Raw genomic sequence first — 18,094 nt, forward strand, 5'->3', positions numbered from 1 at the left:
CTCTTTCGGCAAAAAATTACTCTTTTTGAGACGACGCCATATTGTTTTGTTATTGCTTTAATTTACTAATTGCGATTTAGAGGTTATGTATTTGTTGTCAATGTATTAGCACCCAATTATGCGATTGTTTTCTGTTGAATAATCGCATTTTAATTTTATTTACTTTGTCAATACTAGACTATTTAATCGAGGGTTTTATTCTTGTTGGAATGAAATAGACTAGGCATACTAATTGAACTTATTATAAGATAATTATTGTTATTAGACCTATGATTTAAGGTATTAAAGATTGTGGTAGAGAGAAACAATATCATAGTTTGTTTCAATACCATTCGCCTAATAAAGGGATCAAATTAATTTAAGTTACGATATGCTTTCAGTGCAATGGCAAATAGCCGCTTTAACCTAAATAAAAAACAATTAAAAATAACATAAAACAAACCGATGAAGGAAACTAAAATAAGGTGATGTGTTCCGAAATAGAGACGAAGAAAGCAAATAATAATGTATTTAGGATGAGTGTAGGACCTAAAGTAAAGTGCAGCCTATGCCTAAACTTATAATTAGCTACACCCTAAAACAAACATCCATAGTAAATTTTATTTTGTATACTTAAGTTTATTACTTTATTTAGTTTACTTTAGTTAATTACTTAAGTTAAGGTACTTTGCAATCACTAAGATTAAGCAAGACATAACCTCAATCTCAATCTCTCAAGAACGGAGTTGACAGTTTACCTCAGTGTCTCGAAATATGGCAGATTGAGATTAGCTGCCAGATTTTAGAGTAAGAAGAGGTTAAATCGAAGTCCGCAAGAACTCTGCATTGTGATTGGTTCAAAATGACGTCATCTGAATTTTTGACGGTCGTATGCTCTACATTTCCACCACGAGTCTCTCAACTAGTGATTCCCAACTCGCTTCCCAACTGTTGGGTTTCAAAAATACCAAATCATGTTGTTGGTTGAGTTGAGTGCTGACGATTGACTCAACTGTCAACCATTTCAAAAATAGGGCCCCAGGACGTGATTGAGCCATGCGAACGAGATAATCTTGAAAATTAAGAAGTTAAACGGGGCAAAGCCCGCGGGTTACAGTTAGTGTATATATATGTATATATACATGTATATATATGTATATATACATGTATATATATGTATATGTGTTTGTGGTTGGGTATATATTTCTCGTTGACTGATCTGTTATTGTTTCTTTAGTTGATTGTTAAATTATTGTTCTTTGCCTTTGCTTGTGAAATTTGTTGCACAGTATCATGTATATTTTGAATTGTCCATGTATAAATTGGCAATTTTGCCGTTGAAATAAATTAAATGAAATGTACAATGCTGATCAATATGTTATTTATAGTAAACATTGTTTTGTAGTTTTACGGAAGTGTATTTTTGTGGTGTGACAGATACAAAAAAAGACAAATTAAAATCTCATTTACAAGTAAATGGTATTTGATATGGCAACGGTAATTTTTAATAAACAATCGCATAACCAATGGTTTTAGTTTGAGTTGAGGTTGAAATCTGATAACTCTCATAAGTCTAGTTGGCTGCCATGTGCTCTACTTGCCTGTAAGTAAGTAACTGAAAACTTAATCAGCTGGTGTTTTATACATACACGTAGCAGACGCGAGTGTTGGCGTTTTGATATTGTGAATTAATCTGTCAGTCAGTCACACTCACTTTCATAATCACAAATAAAATAAAAACTGAATAAAATCACAAAACCGCATCTCTGTCAATATCAATACTGGCTTTTGTTGTGTCTACTAACATTCAACGTTTTACAGGTGTGTAAATTGTTTTAATCTGTATAATTTTGTAACTGTACTTAGTTAGGATGTATCAAAGTAGTTCCTAACATCAGTAACTGCAGTAACTTAACCATTTTTGTAGCAATTTCCGGCACTAATTTTGTTGGTAATTATAATTTAAAATTCAACCTTATTTTGTTTTTCCAAACCTGACAACTCGTGTAATACATTCCAAACCACCCAAATTCCCTATCTTACATACTCAAACCATTTTACAGGTTCATAACTAAAAACATAATTGCATTGCTGGAATGCCTCTTGGCCTAAGTTAGTGACATCATAAAAATGTAATGACAATAACGTATTGTCATTTTCGCAGCCCCTGTCAATATCTTTACTGTTGTTGATAATTATTATTTTTAGGACTAGTATTGCAACACTTGTCTTCTAAGAAACTGTAGGTCTAACTTATATGAATTTGGCTTTGACCATTGAGAATTAAAATACGGCAAATAAATATCCCAAGGTTAGAATTTGTGTGGAAAATTGTTAGGCTGCACTTGAGTATCTGGGGTACAGTTTCTTAACTGGGCTACGCTAATATCGATTTAAACTATTGTGATCGATTAGTAAACCTTCATGCGATTTTTTCACCATCAGCAAGTTTGGTTAGTTAGGCTAGGTTATGACAGTTTAATTTTATAATAGGCCAAGATATATTTTAAAATATCGATAATCAATCAATAGGCCTATTTTCAATTCGATAGCTTCAATCGATATTTACGTAGCCCAGTTAAGAAACTGTACCCAATATCTGTCCTACACTCATTCAAATGAAAAATATCGATACTGTATAGATTATTCGATAGCCTATATAACGATTGTTTCATTCCAACTTGATATATCGAATGAAATAAGTTAATCGATATATCGATCGATATATTCATTCAAATGAGTGTAGGACGGATACCTAAGTGACTAGGCCTACCAAAGTTTTACTAAAGTGCAGCCAATTGTTAAATGCTAATCTACAAGACTTTAATTTTACTTCTACCCTGCTTGTAAGTTCTGGCTAAGTTATTCTAACAGAAGTTATTAGCAATTCAATTGATTGAGTTTAAATTAATTTGGCCTAAGTTACCTTTATCCAGGCAAAGATTCTCGATCTTTTGAGGCTCAATAGCCAATCAAAGTATAAAAGATTGTTAAAGTACTCTCAAAGTATAACTCACAATAACTACTTAACTAAACTAGCTTTTATGCAACTTTAGTTTTTTCGGTTAAGTTTAAAGCTTGAAGCTTCTAGCTAGCTAAGTTTGTGGTTTTTCTAGCCTGCAAATTAATGACTTAAATATTACAATAGTTTAGTTCAATAGCTGTCATGTCAACGATAAACAAAGCATTTCCTTCCCAATTTCATTTTGCAGGTTATAAGTTAAACTTAATCAATAATTCTAAATTTGATCCACTTTTATAAATATATTCCACTGTTCAGTTTTAGTTTTAATATGGAACTTATTATATTTTTTAGGAAAAGCCTTTTTATTTAAATTGCAATGAGCTCAAACTGATCCAGTGCTTTCCCGCTCCGACGCAAAATGTCGTTCATACCAGGGAATGGCGTTTATGTGGTCCAGGGAGAAATGTCGATCCTCTTGACAGCCATGAGGAGAGGTGCTCGCTGGTCGTCCCACTCTCATCTGGCAAGTAGAGTTTTTACCTAGAAAGTTGTGTCGAGCTTGTTTCAACATTAATATAATTTGTCCTAGTAAAATGAGGCTATTTTGATGAAACCATTGTATTTTAATTTTTTTTTACTTTTGTTCATAGTACTCTACAATTTAGAATTGATCATGAAATTAAACTCAGTTCAAGTACAGATCCTTCAAACAAAATATAACTGGAGTCGGCAAGTGTAACCTGTGCTATTTTAACTCTCAATAACCATGGTAGACGGTATAGTACAGTAGCTTAAAACTTCAAAATTTCATTGAATTCAAAATTCAATCTTTGACTAATTAGGTACTGAAATTCAGCTAGGCTATTATACAGAATCTCAGTACTAGTCAAAGTGGTATTTTTAATAATTAATTATCAACTGCCTTATTATTCATTCATCTAATTTTATTTTTAAAGTAGTCCATAAAGGTCCGGTCACATTTTTAATCTATATAAATAAAATTAGAGTTTTGTCTGTACTTTGCTCAGAATTATATACTTTTAGGTTATTTTTACGTTTTATACATTAAAGAAGCAGAAACGAGTCTTATCTCTATTTCTGTCTGTCTGTCTGTCTTTCCCTTTGTCTGTAACACTCAAGATGGCATTTTACGCAATCTTCTCCGTGAAAACCAGAGTACCTATCAAGATCCAAGTCATTTTAATGTAGGCCTATTCACTGGATTGGCGAGAGTGTCTTTAGTGATTTAAATATAGCCTCACTACTTTGTAAATAAAATTACGGACGTTCAAAAATGCAGTTTTGTGCGATTTTTGTCAAATTTTCGTTCAATTTTTATCACATAATCGTCTATGAAATAACGAACAGCTGTTCGGATCAAGATTATTTTTTCTAGCTGTCAATGTTTTTAGTTTAATCATTGGACAAATGGACCATAACGATCCGGGTGACATTTAATTGCGAAGCATTTATTTTGGCTTGAACTATCAGATACTGTATTTGCGAAGGTTTATTTTATAATAGTTATGCCAGCATATCTGCAAATATGCAAACTAGCTGCTGTTCTTAATCTTAATATAAGAAGGTTTCGACTGACTACCTACTATAAGATCCCCGTGCGTAGAACGGGCACACAGCTAGTATGTAATTAAATATATCTTTTACTTGTAGGATGAAGAAAATGACATCTTGATTAAAGGTTTCTCAGCTCTTAAAGACGTCTTAAATTCCGTCGGTGATCTGAGAGCTATAGATCCACTTCATTTTCTCGGTAAGTTAAGCTTTCTTTACTAATTTTATACTACTTGGCCAGCAACATACTTTGTTTGTAGGCCTACACATTTTAAGCTGGACTATGAGTGAATGGCAAGTGTCTAATGAAGAGGATGCTTTGTGTAGATTTGTTACAGATAAAGATCAGCTGTTTCTTTAGCCAGGATAGTTTATCAGAAATCTAATAATTATAGAAAATTGGGAGTTTTCATAGCTGATGAAACTGGGGACCTTCTTACTTAAAGGCGAGCACTTCAACCACTCAACTATCTAATTATACTTTGGTATTATAACAACCATAAGACCTATAAATATAGTTCCACATGAGATTTTGGATGGTATGTTTATCATTTATCAAACCGACAACCTTCGGCAAGCCCTCAAACCACTCAACCACCCAATTAGGCTATACTTTGGTAATATAAAACATCCACACCTATAAATATGAGATTTTGGTTAGTATGTTTACCATTTCTCTACAGAAGTCTCTTGAGTCAAAAATATCAGGCTTTGGCTTATCACAATACCTCTTTCTTTCCCTTCTTCAAGGTACCTACGATACAAAACAAATCTAGTTATGTTATTGTTGTTGGACAGTGCAAGTGTCTGATGAGACAGTTTTTATAGCATTTTAGCACTAGAGTCTCGTCCGCTGCAGCTGATGTTCTTGTGTTGTTAAAGTTTTGATGCAGTGATGGATGGTAAAATAATCATTTGCTATTTACCCAAGGGTGAAGAGGTGGTAGTCTTTACAGAACAAAAAATTTCCACCAAAATCAAAACATTGTATTAATTCAATTGACACTTTGTTTTGGACTAGACCTAGTTATTGCACAACTATACCTAACCTGACCAAATCTACATGGGTGTGGTCAGTACGATCCAAAGTACAGTAGACTCCCTCTTATCCGGACACCTTTTAACCGGACTACACTCGGCAAAAATTACATTTCTTTAACCGGACAATTTTTATCAGCACATCGGTTTAACCGGACTAGATCGGCAGGAAGTGGGCGGTACTGAAACAACTGTTCTCGTGGGAAATATTTGAGACCAGTGATCACGTGTCTAAATACAATGCTCTCCTAAATTTAAGTCAAATATTTGGGTTACATAACAAGTTTTTGGGGACGTTGGTTTAACCGAAAAAATTGTTATCCAGACTGGATCCCAGTCCAAAATGTGAGGGAGTCTACTGTACCAGCTTAGCTTAGTTTACAATGTGAAGGCAACAACATTAATAGGCCTACTTAACTGCCTGATAAAATGAACTTTTACTGCAAGTTACTTCATAAGTTACAAATAAATTTAAGAACAATAGTTTAGTAGGTACAGTGGACTCTCGCTCTAGTCCAATTATCTGAGCTAAACAGGACCGATGTTACCTCGGATAATCAAAAACTCGGATGAAACGACGGTAAAAATATTATTACCGGTGGAATTGCATTTGCCCGGCTATCAATACTGTGGACCTGGAACAAAATTGAAAAAACGGATATATACAGTACTGTATTTGCTCGACTCTCGATAGTCCGGATTTATCGTAATCCGGACCAGACGTCCGCCACATTAGTCCGGATGAGCGAGAGTCTACTGTATACATATTCTCTTTGGGTCATCTCTTGTAACTAATTATTAAACTTTTGTGAGAAGTCAAATAAGTCTGAGCTGTTGTAGTAAAAGTTTATAGTAAGCCTACAAATTTAGCAATTACAGATTTCGTACTACGGTACTTCAAAAGTACACATTTAGTTTATTAATTCAGAAGTATACTGTAATTTTGAAGACATTGAACAAAAATCAGTTTTTTGTAGGCCTATTTTAAAATGTGTAAAGTTAAAGTTGTTTGAATGCTAAAATTAACTGTAGTGTTCATTGGTTTTACAATTCTTTGATATACTGTTCCAGAACCATTTTTAGAAGTGATTAAGTCAGAAGAGACTACAGGACCGGTCACTAGCCTCGCACTCTCCTCTGTCAGCAAGTTTCTGTCGTATGGCCTCATTGGTGAGCAACTGGACGTAACATTGCCTCATCAATACAATGATTACATCAGTACTAGTAACTAGATTCCTAAAATATGTAATTGTGCCTGTTGGTTTTCAAAAATGTATAAATAGCTTGATGAATTACCCTTTTGAATTAATCAAATTCCACTTTTATTGAATAACAATCATAAATTTTTTTATAAACACAACTCAAAATTTTTATTTTTATTTATTTAGGGGAAAAACTAGTAAATATAGGACCATTTGCCCATTTCATTAACGAAAGCCTATAAAATTGTTTCTTTGCAAGTCAAATTCACTTTGTTCACTGTTAAACTTGTCCAATTCTTTCTTTTAATGTAATTCTTTAATATTACACCTTTGCTATTCAGATGATTAAATAATTTACTGTACCAATAAATAATTTAGTATGTCCAAAATTAATCTGATTAAATAACTTAAGTATTACAACTAATTGTAACAGTTTCAAAGGTTTGTGTTTAAACAAAATTTTCAACTTAGGCTCGTTAACAGTTAGATAATAAGCCTTGTAATCTGCCTGCTAACTGGCCTGGTGTAAACGCGGCATGATATTTGTTGTTTTTCTAACAGACCCTGGAGGCAAGTCAGTGCCAGCAGCTGTAGAGAGGATCGCAGACGCAGTCACTCACGCTAGGTTTGTGGGGACGGATCAAGCCAGCGATGGGGTTGTGCTCATGAAAATATTACAGGTATGTAGTTACTGTCACTCATCTTACACTAATAAACTAGTACTGTACCGGTTGTTTGTGAAGGCTAATTTTAATTTATAATTGATGGATAAATTACAAACATTTTTTTTACTGATGAAAATTGTAAGGACAAGGTTAAGTAAAAGAACTGTGAATAAACTCAGTTACAGGTAATAATAGGACAAAAGAGTGTAGGCTATAAGGGTTTCCGTCTAAATAATAGGTTATAACTTATTGGGCAAGTGTTTACCATAGCACACAACACACTTATAACTTTACTAGATTACATAGTTGAACATAGTTTAGGAATGTTATTCTCTAGGCATTTTAAAGGTAAGCTAGCTGCGGTGCCCTTAAAATTCAAAAAATTTAAGTATGAAAAAGATGTATTTCTTATAACATTTGTATTATTATTTTTAATGTTAATTTTGGTTAAATAATATTTTTCATAACTTTTACCTACGACCAATTTTTAGATTAGCCTTTTCGATTCAGTACTTGGAATAAAAAATATTTATTTTCCAGTATTATTTACTTAGTTTACAGTATTGTTTTGTTACTTTACAGTAAAAGTTTGGACCAATGAGGTTCAAAAATTGAGAGAAAAGGAAGTAAAATGTTAATACTTTGAATGCCAACTTATCGGCTGTTAAGACCAATTTAATTGATTAAACAATGAGTGAGTGGTCAATACAATAAGTCATTGCATCACAATCAGTGGCAACGAGAGGTTAAAAACAAAAAAAATAACCCATCTTGGAAGTTATGAGTAGGCCTAGTGATTTTTAGTAATTAAGAAACTGTGGTAGGTAAACTAGTGTACGCACTGTGTAATTAGCCTTTATGACATTCGTAGATGTTTTTAAGGCTCTCGCAAAGGCTGGTACCTCAAAACTTTCTGCTCGTGTCGTAAAGACTATCAGTACATGATCGTTGCGTAAACTACTATTAACAGTTTCATTTATTACTCAACATGTGTACAACAACCTCACAGCTACTTCACTCTGTCTCAGGTTCTACGCTCGCTGGTATTGTCTCCTCTCGGAGTGATGCTCACCAATGACAGTGTTTGTGAGATCATGCTTAGCTGTTTGAGGATCTGTTTTGAAGTTCGATTAAGCGGTAAGTGTTTATTTTGATTAGCCCCTTTAACCTAAAACACTGATATAATGGAAAGCGTAACATACCAAACCTTCACTTAAAATAGTATCAGTGAGCATGGTCCAAAAAACCTGACTTGTGATAAATCCTGGGAGTTGAGGTTAGATTCCCCGCACAGTTTTGTCTTCCCAAACAGGAGACAGCAACTTAAACTGTGGTTTTGATCCTCTAATGGTCAGGTATGGAATGCAACTCATGTAGGGTTCACATCTGCTACAGCAGGGCTTGATGTTAGTAGATGGTGTACCTGGTTCAGGTGGAAGTTAACAGGACGGGTTTATTATTTATTAATTTAACCTTAACTTAGGCTTTTTTTACTCTTTATCCGCCATTGCTGTGTGTCTCCATTGAACCCTTGTTTTATTAGCTTGAGATTTTTCTGTTAATAAGAGTGTAAAATCTGTCATGATTAAATTAATGTAACATCTTTGGCGATAGGTTGTCAATGCTATTTTAGGTGTGGTGGTTATTATCATATCCTCTGACTTTTCCAAGTAAATTTCAACATAGTGACCCAATTATTAACATTGCATATCTTGATATCGTAGAGCTTCTGCGACGGTGTGCCGAGCACTACCTCAAAGACATGGTGCAACTTTTGTTCACAAGACTGCCTTACTTCTCCGAGGACTTGAGGAAACCCATCAATATGAAGGTGATCTGGTGATATTTTAAAAGTTAAATTATTTTTTATGGTGAAAATTATGTAGTCATATTCGATTAAAAGGGAGAAGGGAAACAGAGAAGTGGGATCATGATTTTGTATTCAGATAATATTTGACACATTGAGCTTCTAATTAATGAAACTTTCTAACAACAAGTTCAAAATTAGATAGTAACAACTGGATTTTAAAGTAATAAGTTGTCATTTTTTGGGTTAAAGTATTTGTTAAAGGTATTAAAATATCAAAATATTTAAATGTTAGGTTGAAAACTGACTTGAAACTTCGTAGGTAAATTAACTGAAAAGTGAAAATGTTTAATAAATTTAACTTTTGGTATTGTTTGTGAAAAATTTACATTTAGACAGTAGCCCATATTTTAGTACTGTATTTGGATTCAACTTATGATCTGCTTTTGTAAAATTTGTATTAATTTACTCCTTAAACCTAAAGTTGTGTTTACATATGGCCAGTAGATAGGCAGTTTGCCTTAGGTATTTCTGTGTAAAGCCAAATATGAAACCATAATGTATGAAACTGTTTGTCATGGATGATTAATTCTCCCAAGAATCCCAACTCGAATATTTTTTTTTTATTTATTTATTTATAAAATGCCATTACATCATAAAATGACAGGACATTTTTTGTCTATGAAGTATAATATTTAAAGCTAATTGTGCAAACATGTCTTTAATATAAATAATTGTGTTTAACAGAAGTTAAAAATGAGATCTGGAAGTATTGACCAATCAAGGGGAAAACGCAAATTGAAATCATCAATGAGAAAAACTAGTCGGCCACAAATCAAGACTGAGGACAAGGAAAAACCATCACACATTCAATTGTCAGCAGGTAAAGCAGTTTGTAAGTAATTTAGGTAGCTTTTACCGTTTGATAATGCATCATTTTAGTTTGAAAGTCAATTTGTGCTTACAAACCATATTTTAGTTTTTAAAAGTCGCCATTAAGTAACTCAGTACAGTTGAACCTCTATAAGACAGAAAATTTTGTATTATCGAGGTATTCTTAATAAAATACCCCCGTCGCAGCAAACCTGCAGACTAAGCGAATTTCCATTTGCCTGATTGGATTTACACTAAAATGTCTCCTTAAAAATATCACATTTATTCCCTATTTAAATAACATTAGTTTAACGAGTACTTAGGTTTGCTGCAACAGGGAGGGTAAAAGGTGGTTTTTTGTAAAATGTTAATAGTTTAGTATGAAATGAATGCATTTCCCAAATTTGATCAAAATATGATTATTAACAAGCAAACTACAACAGTTTACTCATTCTCCATAAGAATAACATGGGAATTTTAAATTTACAGTTTTTTGGAATTTTCTCCGTAACCATTAGGCGCATAATAACGCTTCAGTATACTAAATTATTTGTTTTTTTAAGTTCTACTAAATGTTTTGGAAAGAAAATGCTAAATTTTAAGTTTTTAGGGTCAAAAATGGGAAAAACCTATTTTTACCCCATAAAACCCCCCATAAACCCCTGTTCCCATAGTCCGATCATGCTGGTTCGCGAACTCGTTCGAATAAACGTAGGTTTACACGTTTGTACCAAATTTCATCAAAATCGGATGATTTTTGTTCGAGTTATCGCGCTAACGGACACATATATAAATATATATATATATGAATTTGAACGGATGGTGTTTTTGGTCTCTAGGGACCTCAAAACGAAAAAGTAAATCGGTCCCGGGTCCAAGTCTTACCATGAGTACTACGGTAATAGCTTATTCCCTATAGGGGAAATTCGCTAAAAGATATTAGTTTTGTAGAGGTTTAATACTGCAGTCATTAGTCTTATTTTTTCCTCGCTCTGACAACAATAACTGATGAAGGAAGAGGGATGGGTATCATGTTTAGACTAACTACCGGTATGTACTATAGATGTTAAGATCATGAGAAATTTGTTTCATCTTATGGAGGTTTTTAACCTAATTACTATGTTGAGGTGTTTTTAGCATTGACTATTGACCGTGAAGAAAATTTCAAAGGGATTTAAAAAAAATTTGTCTCATCGAGAAATTTATTTGACTGAGGTTTGACTGTATAGGATACTTTATTGCTGGGTAGCTGTGAGTAAGAGTTAAAGAGCTCTCATGATGATAAAAAGGTCACCAGTTTAATTCCTGAGAAAAAAATCAGTTTTGTATTTTGACTGTTTGAAACTGGGCATAGTTGTCCATGATTATTGGGTTTAAATAAATGGTACTGGCTAGAAAGAGCTGATATTGATTGACAACAAAGCCACACTGATTATCCACTCGATTACATTTAAATGTGCACCTGAGGTGTGTGTTCCTGTCTTAAAAGTCATCACTAAAAAAATAATTCAAAAATTCAAAAAATCATTCATTACGTATTAAATGGAAGCCAAGTGGTTGGTTGAGGTTTTTTTAATGGGATAAAGTTTGACTATATTTCTTAACAAAATTAGAGTTCAGGAGTTAATAGATACACCAGAAAAGAACACTTAACGTTACTGTTATTTCATTTTAACATACCCTTAGTAATATGGGAGTGACCCTGAACACCAGACGAAATACTTACGTTCAGCGGCACCCCCTTATTGCTAAGGGTATAGGATTTGTCCAGACAGTAGACAAAAAAAAATTTTATGAGCTAGCTGACCACTACCCAAAAATCTCATTATTTACTTTTTTAAACTATTTAATGACTGTTCAATTTTCTAATTGAGTTAAGTTGTAATAGTGTGTACCAAGCCTATAATCTATGTTATTTTGTGAATACGTGTCAATAGAATAGAATAGAATAGAATAGAATATATATTTATTTTCTCAAAGAACTTACAATACATTGTACATCTTTCACAATTATTGTACATTAATTTTCACTTGAAGTAAAACAAAAAAACAACTTGGTTATAATAAAAATAGACTTGAAATGAAATAAAAAGTCCGTTGTTCTCACCAGGCTGACAAAAGACAAGTTACAGTAATCTGAAGCACAAAAACAACCATACTGTATGTACAATAAAGGTGACCTAACATTTGAATTTGAGAAAATAATTAGGGCCTCATTAGGCAAAGCCTGTGGTTGAGGTTCCTTTACTTGCAAAATTTAATGTATACACAGAGCGATCAGATAGATATAAAAACAATACTAGTAAAAAACACAAAGGTCTCATTCGAAATCTTAACCTAAAAACAATAAATGAGAAAGACAAATGATTATTCAAAACACCTGCCACATATGTTTGATTCTTATCTATCATGTTTGTTATCTCTGGTTTGATAACTCGAAACCACGCACTGCACTAGTGCCACCAGGCGGCTGATAGCCCCAACCCAAGGGCCGTCATAGCACACTACATACAATGTTTAGACCCTGAGTGGCATAGCCCGCCAAAGTGCGTCCTTAACTGCTAAAAATACAAAATAAGATTCTCATTTAAGATTCTAATTTAATAATATAAATAATTCATCAATATCTTCCAATTGTGAAAGCCATTTCTTTACCTTATTTAAAAACACTTTTTTGTTGTTTATTAACATTTGTACATTTTCAGGGAGTTTCTTAAAAAATTTTAGCACTATAAAACCAAATGTTTTTGTAAAAAAGGTGTTGTTGGGCTTGGAAACTAAAAACTGGTTAGGATTTCTGAGCTTAAGTATATATTCATTTTCATTCCTGGGTATTTTTTTGTAAACTGAACAAAAGAGATTCAAAGCTTTAAAAACATACAAATATTTTAAAGGAAAGATTTTGTGCTGAATGAAAAGAGGTTTTGAAGGTTCAAATCTATTTTTATATGAAATTAATCTCAAAGCATGTTTCTGTTGAATAAATAATGGTTTTGTATAAGAGTCATAAGTATTACCCCAGAAAACCAAGCCGTATTCTAGCCTACTTTGAATCAAAGCAAAATATAACATACGCAAAATTTGAGTATTACTTAGATTTCTTAAAAAATAAAAATATCTTATTGAATTGTTGACTTTGTCTTTGAGCTTTTTGATATGAATTTTCCAGCAAAGTTCTGCATCTACATGAAGTCCCAAATACTTAATACTATCAGTCTGATCTACAGTAGCACAGTTTAACATGCAGGTTGTCTGTCTACTCAAGCAAAGTGTACATTTAAATGTAATAGGATCTGTAAAATTAAAGGGTTTTATGAGGCTAAAATTAATGTATTTGGTTTTCTCAGCACTCAGTAAAAGACGATTGACAGTGAACCACCATTTCAGTGCCTCAAGGTCTCCATTCATCGCATGTTGAACTGACTGCCAATCGCGTTCAGAGTAACATAAAGCTGTATCATCAGCAAAAGAGGTTAGCTTACCATTAAATTTACCTTCACAAAGATCATTAATAAATATAATAAATAATGTTGCCCCTAATACAGATCCTTGAGGCACCCCACTCTTAACAGTTCCCATTTCACTAAGAATAGAATTAATTCGAACACATTGTTTCCTGTCAGAAAGATAACTTTTAAACCACTCATGGGAAACACCTCTAACACCAATATTAAACAGCTTGTCCAGCAGAATGGTGTGGTCAACTGTGTCAAACGCTTTTTTTATGTCGAGGAAAAGCCCACTCACTTTTTTCCCCTCATTTACACCTTCATTAACATTTGTCATAAAATTTAGCAAAGCATGTTCAGTGTTCATAGCAGCTCTAAATCCAAATTGATTTTCACTAAAAAAATTTGTTTTATCTAAAAATACTAATAATTTGTTCTTCATAACTTTTTCATATATCTTTGAGAAACATGACAACAAAGATATCGGACGATAGTTACTACATTTCGACTTTGATCCACTCTTAAAAATTGGAATTATTACTGCATTTTTTAAATTTGTTGGAAAAACTCCAGTTGTTAAACTAAAATTAATGACAAATAAAAGAACATTAGTAATTTCCGGAAAAATTTCCTTTATCAAGCTTGCATTTATGCCATCAATTCCAGGAGATGTATTATTTTTTAATGTGTTAATTACAGCTAAAAGATCTGCAGGGAAAACAGGGTCAATGAACATTGTTTTGACTTGAAAAGAACTGGGGAACTTGTTTCTATACTCTAATAAACGTAGATCAACCTGAGATGTATGATCGTTCATTTTCAGATTTTCAACAATTTCTAAAAAATAGTTATTAAATTCATTCGCAACTGCCAATGAATCATCAGTCAGTACACCATTTATTTCTAATCTAAGAGCGTCATCTTTTTTCTTTGACTGACCTGTTAACTCATTTACTATTTTCCACGTTTCCCTCGAATTACCACTGCATTTTTCAAACCTTTTTTTGTAGTAATCCTCTTTTAAATTCCTTATTTTATTTTGAAGAGAATTCCTATATTTTTTGTAAAATCTTTTTAGATTTTCATTGTTTGGATGACACTTCATAAGCTTAAAAATATGATTTCTTTTTTTGATCTTAGAACATATAAAATCATTCATCCAAGGTTTTATTTTATTAAAAACTTGTTTGTTTGAATTTATTTCAACTTTACTTTGATCTAAAAAACTCTGTAACAAAACAAAAAAATTCTCAAACGCTATTGAAGCATTTATAGCTTCGTATACAGTAGTCCAATCGGCGTCAGCTAACAGCTGTTTCAGTCTCAAGTAGTCAGTACTCCAGCGTGGCGCGGGGGAGGGAGGGGAACCTCCACTGCCCTCACCCGCCACACTGACCACAACTCTTATCAGACAGTGATCGCTGATATCAGCTTGGTCAACTGATGCTTCTACCAATACTTTGCTCTTTTCCTTAACTCTGGCAAAAACGTGATCTATACATGTTTCAGATTGTTCTGTGATACGTGTTGGCTCATTTACCAGACTTTCAAAACCATTACCTGCTAAAAATGTTTTATAAATATCAGTATTTCTACAATCGTTGAGTAAATTAATATTTAAGTCCCCTACTAAAAAGAAATTATTAAATGTATTAAAAACGTTATCCTTGTTACTGAAAATCATCCTAAGTTCATTATTAAATAAATCAATAGGATAAAAACTAAATCTGTATAAAGCTAATAAATAAAAATGTTGATCAAATATCCTGAAAGATACAAGCACAGCATCAGAAGTTTGTGATTCAAATTGATGATTATTAATATCCACTAACGAGTCTTTTAAATATACAACAATTCCTCCAGCACGGTAATCATCACTACATTTCACATACATTTTATAATTTGATATTTCATAAAGACCAGTTTCACTTGAATTTATCCATATCTCTGATAGAACAATTACATCTGGGGTATATGTGTGCGTTGATAATTCAGCTATAAACATATCAAAATTTTTTCTGAGACTCCTAATATTCTGGTGAATAAAGACTATTTTATTATTTGAAATTATTTCTTTAAAAAACTATATAACAATGAAATACTGAGCTTAATAATTTTTTTAATAATACATGAAGCAAACTAAAACATTTATAAAAAGTGGTCAGTTTAGTGAAAAATACAATACTTTATAGATTGACTAGTTATAATGTTGGACATAATATTATAATCGGTTGCAAGTAAGAAAAACTATGTATAGTAAAGTTAAGATAGGGATACATAAGATAGGGATTAGTGGTCTGGGGTGGAACCACTGAACTAGAATACCGCGTCTCCAAAAGAAAGCTCTAAGAACGCTAGCTGACCTCAGCCCTACGGAAAGTTGCAGGGAAGCTTAATCACTAAAATCATGACTGTGATATCACTATACATCCTTGCAGTGATTAAATATAGGCCTACAGCACAGAGGGAACTTACAGGACGAGAAGATTTTCAGTCCCACAACACTCGAAGAGCTACAGACTACCTTATTTCAGCTCACCATACAACAGCAGGAATCCTTCATGCATGGGACGAAAGATCTTCAGTAGCCTGCCCAACCACTTGAGGATCTTAAGAAATCAATATCTGAAGAGGAAACTTAAAGACTGGCTAATAGATCAACCATGCTATTCAGTAATGGAATTCTTCAATCAAAATTGTTAAGCAATATGAAAATTCAAATTACAATCTATGTATGACACTATTGTACAGGGTGGGGCAATGAGAACGCCACAATTTGTTTTAGCTGTCACGTGTTAATTGTTGCAACAACGAATGATCAGCTGTGCTTAAAACATCAATTAAACTATGCCATTTTAGTAAATATTATGCCCAAGGCTATTAACACTGAGATTTTGATGTGCAAACCTATTTTTAAAATAGTGGTTCTTGTGCAAAAACCCAGAGATTGTTTGGACCACATTCCATCCTTGGTCAACATGGCATTGTTCCAGATTGGAAAACAATGGTGAACTGGGTAAAACTATTTAGGATAAACGCTTAAACCTAAAAAATTATCGGTGGGTGCCGCAAAACTCTTTGTACACCAGCAAATGTTGAAAGAGTGCGAGTCGCAGTAACTCAAAGTCCAAAGAGATTTGCCAGGAAGCTGTTGTTGTTGAAAGCTTTACGTTGGCTCCTTTTTTTGGACAGGGGGGGTTTCTAATAAGCTACTTGAAGTTCGAGGTTTTTCAAAGTCACCCCACAGATTTGCTTGAACCGAAGCTAAGAATTGTCCAAAAACTAAAGTGATTCCTGAAGAAATGCTGGAGGAGTATTTGATGGAGTTTTTAAGTGCCTAATGTCAAGTAGGACATGGACGTCACTTGCAGGATTTCGTTCTCAAGAAATGGAAAAATGACTTTGTTAAGTTAAAATGGCAAAAGATAAGCTGTGTTTTGATATGCTATTTATATCCATGGGGTGAATATTATTGAGTTTGTACTGCTTATAAATTGGGGCGCTTTCATTGCCCCACCCTGTATTTTGTATAGAAATCTCAATAAAGAAATACATTGATTGATTGAACACATAGAATCCTTAGTTTTAAGTTATATGACAACGATGTACTGTACTGTAACCAATTAAATTTTTCAGATAATTTTCCACAAGACAAAGTGAGCACAAGTCTTCCACTGGCTACAACCCCTGTAGAGTTTGAAGGAAGTAAAGAGGCGGAGGTGAAGCTTGAAAGTGAAACTCCCACTGTGCAGACGCCCATTAGTGGTAATATAAATTATTTAACTAGCTTTATAACGTCTATTTAGTTATGTGTTTGTTATTGTAGGTTGGTGGTTGTGATACAGGCCATCCAAATCCTATAAGCATGATTAGGTTGTATCTTGGTGAGCTGATATTATAATTGTTAAGTAAATAATAAAACACTGCTTAAATGGGTCTGAGTGTACATAGCTCCCTGTCATATCCAATTTCCTGGAAAAGTCACTGGTATTTTAGTTGGGCCACAAAATTGTTTCAGATATCAGATGTCCGCAAAACACAAGAAATTTTACAATGTATCTCCATTACTTACTGTCAATTTTTACTTCCTTCTTCACAGAGAAGGCAATACATTGTTTGATCATTTTATGCTGAGTACATTTCCACATTTATAGCTAGGTTTTGTGCTGTTGTATAGTTTTATTAAACTCATTTTTATATTCAGGAAAGCTGATTCATTTTTTCCTTGTGTTTGAAAATACTACTTATTCTAGTAGGCTATTGTGTATACTATATAAATAGATAAATTTTGTCTGACAATTTGGTTTATATAACAATTAGGCTATCAAAGGAAAAATTTCACTTCACATAAGTTGTAGCACTGTTTATTTTATGTGATGTGCTTTTCAGATGAAAATGCAAATGAAACGGAAACAGTTAGTGGCGAGACTGAGATAGTAGAGCAACCGCAAAACGAAGAATCACAGATCAATGGAGAATTACAAAGCAAAGTTGAGGTTGTCCCAGACAGTGAAGATCCCCAATGTAAAGATGTGAGTTTTGTC

The 18,094-nt window shown here is 33.2% G+C and overlaps 1 protein-coding gene across 2 annotated transcripts in view; it reads left to right on the forward strand.

Moving 5' to 3' along the window:
• The first annotated feature begins 1,668 nt into the window (after nt 1-1,668).
• The window catches only part of LOC128991059 (Golgi-specific brefeldin A-resistance guanine nucleotide exchange factor 1-like), a 46,238-nt gene continuing 29,812 nt past the window's right edge, over nt 1,669-18,094 (forward strand). Inside the window, exons 1-10 of one of the 2 annotated variants that reach the window (XM_054413781.1) lie at nt 1,669-1,800; nt 3,296-3,467; nt 4,616-4,715; nt 6,626-6,724; nt 7,318-7,436; nt 8,450-8,558; nt 9,146-9,252; nt 9,976-10,111; nt 17,187-17,315; nt 17,940-18,082. In XM_054413781.1, the coding sequence (XP_054269756.1) occupies nt 3,363-3,467; nt 4,616-4,715; nt 6,626-6,724; nt 7,318-7,436; nt 8,450-8,558; nt 9,146-9,252; nt 9,976-10,111; nt 17,187-17,315; nt 17,940-18,082 (1,047 nt within the window). In that variant the 5' untranslated portion in view covers nt 1,669-1,800; nt 3,296-3,362. The remainder of the gene's footprint in view (nt 1,801-3,295; nt 3,468-4,615; nt 4,716-6,625; nt 6,725-7,317; nt 7,437-8,449; nt 8,559-9,145; nt 9,253-9,975; nt 10,112-17,186; nt 17,316-17,939; nt 18,083-18,094) is intronic. The other variant, XM_054413782.1, reaches the window with a different exon arrangement.

The sequence above is a fragment of the Macrosteles quadrilineatus genome, unplaced genomic scaffold (genome assembly GCF_028750875.1).
Source record: "Macrosteles quadrilineatus isolate MER2022 unplaced genomic scaffold, UCM_ALF_1.0 Scaffold_3__2_contigs__length_128488019, whole genome shotgun sequence".
NCBI classification, from domain to species: Eukaryota; Metazoa; Arthropoda; class Insecta; order Hemiptera; family Cicadellidae; genus Macrosteles; species Macrosteles quadrilineatus.